Below are 12831 nucleotides of genomic sequence, written 5' to 3'. Positions count from 1 at the left end.
GTTGCTGTGTGTGTGTGCGCGCACATACATATTAGGCTATTTACTGCTCGCATGCACATACACACACGCGTCACTGTGAGTGGGGTATACTGAATGTAAGTGATTTACAGCTCACTGACGAGACTGTAAAAATCATCCGGCACAGTGTCAATGACCATGGGGACCGCAACTGTGCTTGTGAGAACTTGTTCAGCCCTGGAGGGGGAGGTCCACAAAAAAACCACAGAGAAATTAATGTTGCATGTCTGTTGAGCAGAAGCAGCAGAGTGTAAATGGATCGTGATGTGACAGGGAGCTTTGGGCCCGGTTTTAGCAAGGCTGCATTCAAATAAATAAATATGTCCAACTCATCACAAACATAATTTGTCAGGGACGTCCGACTCTTTCTTAAATCATGACACAATACAAGCAAGCATGATTCAATGTTTGCACTTGTCTTTTATCGCCAGTTACAATTACACAATGTTTCCAATACAGATGATTATAAAGAAATTTCAGCTCTCATAATGCTTCTGAATCACTGACTGCACTGTAGTGGGGTTGTTTAGTTTCTAGGTGTGTGTATTGGGATGGGCGTGCCTACTGTCAGTGTCTTACTGGAAGAATACAAGTATTTGAACACGATGCGTCACAGAAGAATTCAGAGCTTTGTTTGGTCCCACTTGAATTCTAACATCCTCTTCCATCCATTTATTCCCTCCTACAGTCCGTTTTCCTCCTTGTTTGTGTCTCTCACACACATACAATATTAATAGTTTCCATGTTGAATCATACAGTAGGTGACTTCATGCATGCCTGTGCGTAATTGTCCACTTTATTTACTTTCTACATGTAAATCTTACTTTAGTTTTTAAAAAGGCACAATGGTTGAACACAGAGAATAGTCTGCATGGAGAGCTGTTTACCTTTTTTCCACTCTCAAGACTGTGTGCCGTGTAATTTCACAGATTCACTCCCAGTGGTTTGAATGCTGAAAGTATTTGTGGTTGCTCTTGGTAAACCAGAGGTTTCCTTAATCTTTCGGATAGCTGGAATACTTGGTAGTCTTACCGTTATAGTAAATAAGATAAATGCAAAAGTCTAACTATTACTCTTTGAGGACAAAATCTACAAGTATGTCACAAGACAATATATAATAAAAAAAAGTTATATTTGTACAAATCCTTTGTTTCTATTCGTATTTCTGAATTTTTCAATTGTTACAAACCCTGTATTAGACAGTTCTTCCCTTTGGCGAGTCCTTTTAATGACTTGTGAGCAAAAAACTGTTAAGTGACTTTTTTGGTGGGTTCTCTATTTCCAGACTCTGTTAATGGGGTAATCTGAAGACTTAACTCTTGTCCTGGATCAGATTCAAGATGTTGACGCCTGGATAGTGGAGCCTATTTACTATTCTGAGTTACAGGGGAGACAGGAGAGAGGAGGAGTGAAAAGCTAAAGAGCGAGTTGTGTCAAGTAACAGTAACCACGAGGAAGTTCAAGGAGTCCTACCTTCAAAATAAACGGATCAGTTGCTCACATGCTTCAGCAGTGTTGACTGATTTGATTGCTTTTCCACGCTGTGCAGAAACAAGTTTATAGGCAGCTTAAATGTTCTGGGAAATATTGGGAATCATGCAACCACACCACACATGCAAACTTTGTTTTCCAGTTTCAAAAAAGTTGACTTTTCTAGCAAAGCATTAGAATCATGAAAGTGGCTGGCTACACATCCAAACAAACTTACTAATGTTTTCACGACTGGGTTCAAGCACTGATACATATGCTTGAATCCAAGTTGATATGATCTTTTTCTCCCACATGAACCCTGCTCTTGTTTGTGAAGTATGTGAAACCTTAGTTCTGCTTCATTTAGAACCCCATTGCCCCATATAACATGATACTAATTGAGAAAATTGGGTTTTTGAAGCCTTAAAAGACTAGATTTTTAAATTATTTTCTGGAGAGTTCCAATTACTCCAGTGACGGAGTGATTTTAATTTTTTTGGTTAAAGTTTTGCTACTCCATACTGAAGAGGTCAGGATGAATCTGGAGCCATTTGTAAAACTCAGTGGAGGCTCAGTCATGGTTTGGGGCTACATTTCAGTCAGTGGTGTTGGAGATCTTGTCAAAACTGATGCAATTATGAATGCAGAAAGGTACCATCAGATTTGGATCCACTATGCAATACAAGGCAGAAAGAATCTGATTAGCAGCTTTATGACACCATGACAACCATAGAAAACACTCTGCCAAACCAGTAAAGGCATACCTGGATAGAAACACACAGTGGACTGGTCTCCACAGAGCCTGGAGCTCAACATTATTGAAGCAGTGTGATCACCTCGACAGAGAGCAGAACAAAAAGCAGCCAAGATCCAAAGAGGAGCTTTGAATGTCCTTCAAGACTTCTGGAGAAATATTCCTAAAGACTACTTAAAGAAATTACAAGGTTGACTCTTGAGGAATAGTGATAGTCTGAAAGGAAACCTTCTGAATGAACTGTTTTTAGGTTTTGTTTAATGTCTGTTTTAAATTTTTTTTTAAAAATGAAGCACTGAACATGATTTATTTTTACATTTGTAAAATGTAAAATAAAATTATTTTGACAGTTATAAAAATAAAAGGGCCTGGGTTTGTTTCCCTTAATAGTATTATTTTGTTACGGCGGTAATTAGGCTGCTTAACATCAAAATAACATAATCATTAAAGACACCCCCCCCCCCCCCCCCCTTTAAAAAAAACGATTTGGTTCCTCTCAGGCAAAAATCCATTCCGCTTTGCTTCGCAGTAAGACATCTTATTTTGAAAGTGTTCCCGGAATTTTTGGTTTCGCTTCGTGTCCCGAGCGCGGGCGAAGCGCGTTTGGGTTAATCAGGAGCGTCCAAACCTTACGCACGCAGTCTGGAAGTTTTCGCTCCAGTTTAAGTTTAACTCCCAGTGACTCCGGTTACAGACAGCGTGGTCATGGTCAGAGAAGAAGAAAGATAAGAAGCAAAATAAAAAAAGCCGGGCTGAATGTGACTCATACAGGCTGAATTATGCCTCTGCCTGTGATTTACTAACCCGGAGTGCGCTCCTCAGGCTGGATGTATGGTTGACTGAAGAAGCCCTAACATTTGTCCCACATATATATTTTCTTCCGTGGAGCTAACTCGTAAGAGTTCTGATGGAGGGCCACATGTTATTTGCGTGGATGCTGATGTGTTTGCTTCTGCGGCCCTCAACCGCACAGAACAGCCCACCTGAAGGAGGTAAGCGCCGTTGATTCAGTGGAAACCAGTCTAATTATAATTATTTGCATTGCATAACAGGGGGGCGATAGCGACTAGCAGACAAAAACATTTTTTTAAAAGAGGAAGATTACAAATAAAACAATGTGAGCCACAATAATCTGTAATTTTTGTAAATAAAGCGACTTAAAGCGTTGGTGCCACATAATAAAAGGAATACAGCTGGGCTCGGGGCGGATTAGGGTGGGGTTGACATTACACCAGTGTTCTCAGTAAAGTGGCATGACTCCAGGTATTGAATTATCTGTTGATGAAATCTTACAGCCAGGAGTAGCGACTTCATACAGTAGGGCTAGGGGCATGGGTGGGGGCACTCTGATCGACCACGCAGGCATGCTGAGGATGGCTTCAGGTGCTCCCGGGAATTCTCAGGTTATTGTCAGTTGATGACATCTCAGGGCTTTACAACAGACTTCTAATAAGGGGAAGACCAAATAACCTCCAGGTCTGCTGGAAAAGGTTTTTTGTTTTTAAAGGATAATTCTGGTTAATGTTAGTAGAACACAAGAGTGCAAAGAATGACAGATTTGATGCATCTTATGGGTTTTTTTTCTAAACATGCACAATAAGATGCTCCTCTTTATAAGATGTTTTTAATTCTGATCAGTAACTGCTGATTTGCAGACTCCAAATCTAAACCAATCCTATCAGCTCTTATCATAGCAGTGCCTTTGTGCCATTCTGGCAAAGCTCATGACCGCAAAGTGACAGAGATTTCCCCAGGTGGTGATGGCACCGGCAGGTTTCTTAGTGAGAGTGGATATTTATGAGTGTCTGTAGTTAGGGATATGCTGATGCTTTGCTGTTCCATTTATAGGGATACGATGAGATAACTTGGTCTACGGTAATTGGGCTTTATATAAATGTACTTGCTGTTTTTACTCTAGTTAAATAAAGGTCTTATGTCTGTAACCTTTAACAACAGTTATAAATCACTAATAATTAACCATATGTCTAATAAAGGCTCAAAAAGTAAAGTTATACTATGCTCTAAACCCAGGATGTCAAACTTATTTTCTGTTTACTTTGATGTGAGTGGGCCAGACCTGTGTAAAGACATTTAAGTCTATGTTTCAACCCCACCCCATGTCTTAATAGAAAAAGAAGCGCAATTTCAAGAGAAATGTTGCTGTAGTGTAGCACATGAGAGAATTCTTGCAGCACTAACAAATAAATGTGTAACAAAGTTCTAGTAGTTCATTATCCAGACTGTCCTGTAAACAGAAAATCTGTTTTCTGACTGCGTGCTGATAGTAAAAAACAAAACAAAAAAAACCCCAGAAACTTATGTAGTAGGTAGATTACTTTAGTGTGGTATAGAGATCTTTATCAGAAGGAAAAAGCTGTAAAACTTACATTTTAACAAATCCTGAATTAACGCTCTCCTTCCCATTTTCCAAAGCTGCCCAGTTTACTGCCCGATTCGGGCCCCCTGGGCTCTATATTTGGCACCCCTGCTTTAGACCTTAGACTGTCTGAAAATGAAGTAGCTTATTGTATTGTATTATACTGAGGCAGTGCCTTGTACCTTCCAGAGACCAGTCATCAACCACTGGTACCAATTCTGTGCCTTATATTTTTTGGCTGCTTCTGGTTGTTCCCATGTTACAAAGCGTCACCAGTGTGGGTAGCTCTGCATGTTTCTATTTTGCAGAGTTTCATGCTTCTCATGACAAAACCCCAAGGGGGGATTTTTGCATTACGAGCTGCAGTCAAACCAGCGACAGCACTACACTGCGAATGTAACGGTACAAAAACAAGGTCATTTAAAGAAAATGTGCAAAATTAGACAGGAATACCACCCAATTTTATTCATTTAAACTTCTATAGTGCTTTTCTACTCTTGTTCAAGCTTTATCTTTTTCATATCGTTCTCATCCCAACATGCAACCTATTTAAATCTTCACTGTGTTTTTAGCCCCAAAAAACCCCCTCATAACATACTCATATGTTTTTGTAAGGTGCTCAGCCTGATCTGCTTGCTGTTTTACTCACGCTTCATTTTTCTCCATCACATCATTAGCTAAGATCTGTAGTGCATGCGATAACCCGAGACAGCATTCAACCACGGCAATAAAGAACGATAAAATGGCTCGCTCCAGCAGTAGGTCTGAAGATAAAGGCGTACCTGCACAAACGCAGAGGTAAGGGGCTCCTATACGCAACAGCACTCTTGCTCCAAACAAGAGTGATGTAAGGAATTCTTTAGGTTGATAGAGGGGGAAAAGGCAGCAAGCATGCAGGCTGGCATGTGTGCACACACGCTTGATTTGTGTGTATACATGCTTCGCTGCTCAGCTTTCAACACCTTGAAGCCTAGTCCACACCTCATGTCAAGCGTTGGACCTTGACATATTTAAAAAATGAGACACTGAATTACACGCCTATATAACTGTATTTTCTGCAGAGTCATATATGTGTAGTCCAAAGTCTTCATCTTAAAAGTGTCTGATTTCTCGAGTGACGATTTTAACAGTAGGCAGGATTTCTTTTGGATCTGTGCACAATCTGTAGATTTGAAGCTGAGTTCTGCTTGTTGTGCTACTGTTTCCTGCTCTGTATATGGTCATCCAGCATTCCTCTTCATCCCTCACATGAAACTGGCAGTACCCCCCAGCTTCATTCCTCTCCTTTTAACGCCTTTTATTTCCCTCGTCCCGCCTCCTTTCTCCACTCCCTCCCTCTCTCCCACCAGTACCCAGCACAGCTACTGTCATGCCTGTTCCTCTACTTTGGGCATTGTTGCTTCTGTTATAAGATATGCAAAATTAGGGAGTGGGAAAAAAAATAATCCACCCGTAGCTTTGTGCTTGGATGCCTTTAATCCATTATCCAACTTTGAAGTTACAGTATCATGATGCCTGCATCAGTTTTGTACTTCCTCTGTTTGTTTTACAGTCTTCTTATCTCCAAAACCACAGCCTATTTTGGGGGGTTTTGCTTTTAACTTTCTTCTGCTTTCATGTAAAACAAACAATTTTCTCTATAAGATTTGTTCACTGTGACACTGTTTTTCTCTCTCATAAAAACAGGATGGAAATGTGTGTAGAGGGAAGCACGAAAAGAGACCTGTGGAAAAACAGAATCATAGAGAGTTGTTGGCGCAAGTCAGTAACTGATTCCGCTCGCCTGATATGCATATTAATGACTGTATTGATGTTTGTTGCTTCTCCACAGTGCTGAACTGCTGTGAGGGGGACGTCCTCTTCTTGGTGGATTCCTCGGGGAGTGTGTCATCCTACGAGCACTCCCGAATGCTAGCCTTCCTGTCCGAGCTCATCTCCCCCTTTTCGCTGGGAGAGGACCAGGTAAGGGTAGGACTTCTGCAGGTGGGCACCAAACCACGTCTCGAGTTCGGCTTTGATAAATACAGCACCCAAAGTGGCCTTCAGGCCGCTTTGAAAACCATCAAGCCTCTCAGGGGGGACACCAACACAGTTGAGGCGCTGAAAATGGTGAAGGAGTGGGTCCTGCGTCCTGGAAAGGCTGGCGGCGCCCGGGAAAATCTCCCGAGGGTGCTAGTGTGGCTGACTGATGGGGTAAAACCAGGGGATGTGACTGGACCGATGGCCCAGCTTCGGGATGATGGTGTGGCCGTGCTGGTCGTGTCCACTGGCCATGGCAACTACCAGGTGTTGAGGCAGGTGGTGAGCCCACCTGTGGAGGACCACCTGCACTTTGTGGACATTGACGATATGAGCATCATCACAAAGGAATTCCGGGATGCCATTATTGGTGAGTACAGCATGGGTAGTGTCTTTATGTGTTGCAAATAAAAGATTTAAAGAATGAACAGATAATTAGAATTTGTTGTTGGACTGAACACAACACACATTCTGCTCAATAAAAAAATGTGTATCTGCACATGCCTGTACTACAGAGACTGGGAAAAATATTATTTATGATTGATCCTGACCAATTAAAGCTGGATTGCTCGTACGCTTCAGTAGCTTTGAGAAACCCCCCTTCCATTCAAACAGCTACAATAACACTTATATCCTGCCTCAGTGATGTATTACATGTCTCTCTGTGCTTCTCCCTAATTCCACACATGCTCTTGAAGACAAGGAGACCAACTAGCCGGGACACTCTGTGTGCATGTGTATGAGTCCCTGTAATGAGATAGGCCAATCTATTAATGGATTAATGATTCAACATCTCTTTCTGCTCCATCCAACACTATGCCCAACATGACACACACACATATATATTCATATATAGAGACCTGGAAGATGAGCCATTTCTCTGGATGGATTAGGTAACTGCCATAACACTCACAAGGGTCACTACAGCATTTATACAACAGCTGTAAGATATGATGCATAATAGAAAATAGGGCTTGTGTAGAACAAGGTGGAATGCATCAGTCCTTGCTGGGTGCATAAGGATTTAATCACAGATATCAGTGCATCTGGGAAAATTGTTATTTTGTTGCAGGGCCTCACTGGGTTGGCTATTTCAGGTTGTCTCAGTGCTGTCGCTGTGAATGCATTTAGGTTTCAAAGTCTGGGAGTCTATGTGAGTAGCTGACTGAAGCCAAGGCATTTTTAGCGCTCCTTCTGTCCTGTCACCATCATTTCTCCTCCTTTTTGAAAATTAAAAATGATAACTCAACCCCAACAACGTGTGCACGCGCTAACACGAGATCCTGCCGTCTCCAACAGAGATCATCCGCGCTGAACGAATTCACGTTCGAGACGTCTCCACCAGCTCCGCCACACTGCAGTGGCGACCCGTTCTGTCCGGGTTGACGGGCCACTATGAGATCCTCTTCAAAGAACTTCGGAGAGGAGTCGGTGGGGTTGAGACCAGTAGGCCTGATGTATTCACTGGAGGACCTCCGTACCAGAGACTTACCCAGACTGCGGATTCCAGCACTGCCAGGTTAACTGGCCTGAAGCCTGACACCAACTATATCGCCATACTGAGACCAGAGTCCAACGAACAAGCCTTTAACGACCTCCATGTCACCTTCAGAACTAGACCAGGTTGAGTTCTCTCTATATATACGCTTGCTTTGCAAGTTGCACAAAACCTTTTCAGTGGTTTGCTATAAATATAAAAAGTCAAAGTTCTAATTTGCTTTTGCAGTCTCTCAAATTTAGGAATTTGCTCTTTTTATCTGTTCTGCATGCAACACTGTCAATTTTGTTGACATTCTGAATGAAATGTCTTTGTTATAGGCCCACAATAAGAAAATAAAAGCTAAATCCACTGCAATTAAAAAGCTTGTGTAAAAGATTTTATTTTGTGGTTCGGTGAAGAAGAAAAAATTCAAAGTGAAAATCATCATATTCTCCTCATATTTTTTCTACTGCCTCAGCAATTGTTCTTGTCTCTCTTACACACCAGAGGTGCTGAGCCCAGCTGTGGTAACAGTTTCCGAGCCTGGACAAAGCAGTGTTCGGGTCAGCTGGGGTCCTCTCCAACCAGGGATGGTTGAGAGTTACTCTGTTGAGTATTCAGCCCTGCCCACGGGTAAAGTGCACTATGTCCAACTGAGTCGAAGTCAGAACTCTACTCTGCTCAGAAACCTCCAACCAGATACCACTTACTTGGTCACTGTTACTGCCAGGCACACCTCAGGAAAGGAGAAAGCCATGTCTGTCAAAGTGTGCACTCAAGAAGGTGAGGTCAAATTAGGTCATAATCCCACTCCTTCATTGTCTTATTCATTCTGCATCCTAAATTCCAGATAATTGTAGTTCCGTTCAGTTCTGAAATGGTCAGTTCTCCTGCTGTTTTGTTTTTTTGCTTCACTGCTTTATAGTTCTCTTTCCTTTCGAAATATAACCAAACTTTTGAATGGTCTCTGTCTCTAGTGACTCCAGCGCTGGCAGACCTCCAGTTGACTACAGTGGGTAGTGACTCAGTAGAGGTTGAATGGAACGGTGGCACATCTCGCTTGAGGGGCTACTGGCTCACCTGGGAGGGACAGCAAAGCTCTGCCCCTGGTCAGCGCTCCTCCCTCTACTTGCCACCCGACTCCCTCTCAACACGGCTCACGCACCTGCCCCCTTCGGCTAGAGTGTGCGTGTCACCCATTTACCGGACGGCACGGGGAGAGGGACTGTGTTGCACGGCACAGTTTCACTCAGGTGAGTGCGGGCCTGGTAGATTAAAAAGCACCAAGGAATTGAATTTTTTTTAAGTTAGTTGGTTAATATATTATGGATTAGTTTGAAGTTTTTCTACAAAACACTGAGGCCAAAAGAAAATTAAAAAATTATACAAAGCAAAAACTCATGCACTATTTTGGTACAGTATCAAACCATGCATATAGTAGATTTCAATTAGTACCTCAGTAGAGCAGAGTTCACATAAGTCTTGTTTATTGAGATCAGACCATTGAAAAAAAACATCTTTCTCTGGGATCCTTTTCCTGGTTTAGGTGGGTAACCCACAGGCCTCACCAGCAACAGCTACTAAATATTAATAGTCTTTAAAATTACTTATTTAAATGTAATTTTGCACTGCAGCAAACTCTGCAAGTGAAAGTTGCTCTGTATTGTGAGTGGAAGCAGAAATCACAGTTAGTTATTTTAATTCCTTAATAAATGCCCCATGTGTGCACTTTGTATGTAAGTTTGAGAGCTTAAAATGTATAAATACTAATATCTCAGCTGCTTCTTTCCTTCTTTTCCTTTAGATGCATTAGTGTATGGCTACCAATCATAGCACCCTGAGACTGCAACTGTACCTTACCAAACATGGAGGGACGAAGGCGAGAAGAATGCTGACTTTCATCCATAATTCTTTTCCCTGCCTTTCCCCTCTGTGGAAATCCTCCAGGAGTGACGTGTGGGTTGGCTTACCGAACACTCATGTGGAAACTATGGACACTTAAGAGTAGTCAGGGGGGGAAAAACAGCCACATGCTGACTGCAATCTGCGACACAAAGGAATAACTACTTTCCTGTTTTTATCTTCTCATCTGGTTTGCCCCTGTACTAAATGATGCTTCACATTAAGGACGTGCATTAAAGAAACATAATTTGTAGGTGTGTTTCGCAGCTACGGAGAAGGGTGTGATGGGAATGTTGAGGTTTTATGTGGCTTGTTTTGAAAAAGGGGTTCCCACCATATGCGGGCCATGTGTTCAAATCTGCTCCCTCCCCCAAATCCGCATAACGCACAGAAAACATCTGATTTACATTTTTGATGAATGCAATGAATTCTGCTTCAGTTGACAATATTCAAAAGATTAAAGCTTTGGGCAGATTCAGTTACGATTGCTTTGACCTTTCAAGATATTATAAAAACACCAACCACGTGCTGAAAGTAGAGGGATGCTGTATATGATGTGCAGATCTGTGTAGCTGAGAGTAGCCTTCTACCGATGTCTTGTACATCCAGTAATATTTATTAATCTGAAAATCATGCAAATATAAGAATCTATAACTTCTTCACAGACATGCTCTTTACATTTTAAGACTTTCTTTTATAGCTAGTCTCTGCTGCCCCCTACTGAAAAGATTACAGGCTTCTCTTTTACTGTATACTGAAAACATGTATTTTATGCTGACTGCCTTTGGAATTTAATACCAGCTTTCAATAAAGTCATTTTGTAATTTTGTTTACATATTTGGTTGTTTATTTTAAATTTTAGCATATAACAATACTACTGACTGGAAAAACAGCCAAGTCTGATGGGTATGTGTGGAGGTGGACCTCACAGACTAAAAACTACTGCTGATGCTTTTTGAGCTGGAGGTGTTAAAAGTCCAGGTGACTGATTTTGAACACCCAGACTCCGCCTGCTCTCGAAGCCACTCTAATCTGTGCAGGGTCTTCTCCAAACAACAAAGCTCTAGAATTGATCTTTTGAAATAAATTTAGACAACTTTTTTTCATTTTGGTTTATTATTTTATTACTGTGATTTTTTTTATCGAGGCAGCTGATTTAGTCTATCACAACACTGAGGAAAATGTAGCACACCTCTGTTGAGGCTCCTTTAAATTTTAGATGAAAAACGGTTGTGTGTGACAGATTTGCTGTCATGCTTTGGGACACGTTTGATTTTCTGTAGGTACATGGCATCATAAACAAATGGTTCAGTGTCATGGGGAAGGACACTTCAGTAACATTAGCAGCCCTTCAAGCTTGTGTTGTTGTTTTCAGTTACTTCTTTTTTCATCACATCATTGGAGATTCTAAAACTCAAAAAAAATTGATAAACTATATTTTGTCATGTTTCGGCTGTGTGCAGGCAGGAGAAGGACCCAAATGCAAAACTCACCACACAGGAATTAAACTCAAAAAGCTGCTTTATTGCAGAACAGCACAAAAATATAACAAAACTAAACTGGGACATGGATAACTAACACACAGGGAACCACAGCCATGAGGGAGACTACAACACTGACAAAGAGAAACACAGGGCTTAAATATACTGAGGGATAACGAGGGAATGAGACAAAGAAGGAGAGCACAGCTGGGAGTAATCAGGCTGGACGAGACAAGGGAAGCAAAACTAGAAATACTGACATGAGACATGGACCTTCAAAGTAAAACAGGAAACACACTGACTGAACTCTAGACATGTAAACTTAACAGCAACTGGGGAGACAGACCATAGGAACCTGAAACATGGTACAGAAAGGCACAGTAGACACAACATGGAACATAGGGAAGCCGCATTACAAAACCTAAGAAATAAACCTATGATAACCATAACTGAAACCTAGGGAAATAGCAAACACAGTACAACAAAGGACTCAAAACATAAACCATAATATAAAAACACAAGAACTCAAAAAGCTGGGTCAGAAAGTCCCAGAACCGTGACATATTTGTGCCTGGACAGGTAAATAGAATGGCACATGAATGTGATGGAGGCAAATCGGGAAGCCCTTGTTCTGTGACAAAAATGCATTTAAAATGTTAAAATCCTCCATCACAGTCATTAACTTGCATGAATGCCACGTCAAAAGTGACTTAGAAAGAAAATACATCCAAGAGTTTTGGTTGATTTCTGTTTATTTTATGTTGTTGGCTGTGCAAATTAAGACTTTAGGTTTGGTTAGGGGTTACATTCAGTTTCACTTCAATTTAATTTTACTTACTAAATCAGTAGAACATTTATCAAGCTGGGATAACCACATTTACTCAGGGCTTTCTTGACGTGATGTTCTTCTGTTTCCCTGGCTGCTCTGTCTGTGGGGATGGTGTTTGCTCTGTGTTGTAGCGTCCTGATGACACCCAGTGGATACTCCAGTGGATGATGAGAGTCAAAACTTAATACTGATCCTATGCGTGGGTTAACAGTACAGCTGTAAGCTGTTTTATTAAAGATAAAAGCTGTAGCTTTTAAATATCTTAATGTGTTGCTCCACCAAGTTAATATGATCCTTGAATTGTGGTAAGTCCTGAGATCTGATTTTCACCCAGGTGTCATCCACATACCTGAACCAATGACTTGGTGGTGTAGGATAGCACTGACCTTTGTATGTGAAATATGTGGAATGAAGACACAGTTCTAAGAGTAAAACACGCTTGGTAGGTGCTGAGAGAGGTCCTGTTATCCCTCGTGAGCTACCTCCACTTCAGTGACTCAA

At 41.4% G+C, this 12831-nt stretch overlaps 1 protein-coding gene across 2 annotated transcripts; it reads left to right on the top strand.

Moving 5' to 3' along the window:
* Window positions 1–2817: 2817 nt before the first annotated feature.
* vwa1 (von Willebrand factor A domain containing 1) lies at window positions 2818–10843 on the top strand. Of its 2 annotated transcripts, none has more exons than XM_085394483.1 (6): window positions 2818–3234; window positions 6451–7008; window positions 7938–8261; window positions 8626–8901; window positions 9096–9371; window positions 9923–10843. In XM_085394483.1, the coding sequence occupies exons 1-6, from the start codon at window positions 3150–3152 to the stop codon at window positions 9949–9951; spliced, it is 1548 nt and encodes a 515-aa protein (XP_085250609.1). In that variant the 5' UTR covers window positions 2818–3149; the 3' UTR covers window positions 9952–10843. The 2 variants fall into 2 exon arrangements, with proteins under 2 accessions (XP_085250609.1, XP_085250610.1); XM_085394484.1 differs by lacking the exon at window positions 2818–3234 and adding an exon at window positions 3316–5417.
* Window positions 10844–12831: the final 1988 nt, after the last annotated feature.

Source organism: Rhamphochromis longiceps, linkage group LG20 (assembly GCF_057381845.1).
Source record: "Rhamphochromis longiceps isolate RC_006_pf linkage group LG20, R_longiceps_female_GT1.1, whole genome shotgun sequence".
In the NCBI taxonomy this organism is placed as follows: domain Eukaryota; kingdom Metazoa; phylum Chordata; class Actinopteri; order Cichliformes; family Cichlidae; genus Rhamphochromis; species Rhamphochromis longiceps.
The sequence above is the reverse complement of the archived record's forward strand: the minus strand, read 5'-3'. Positions and strand labels throughout refer to the sequence as shown.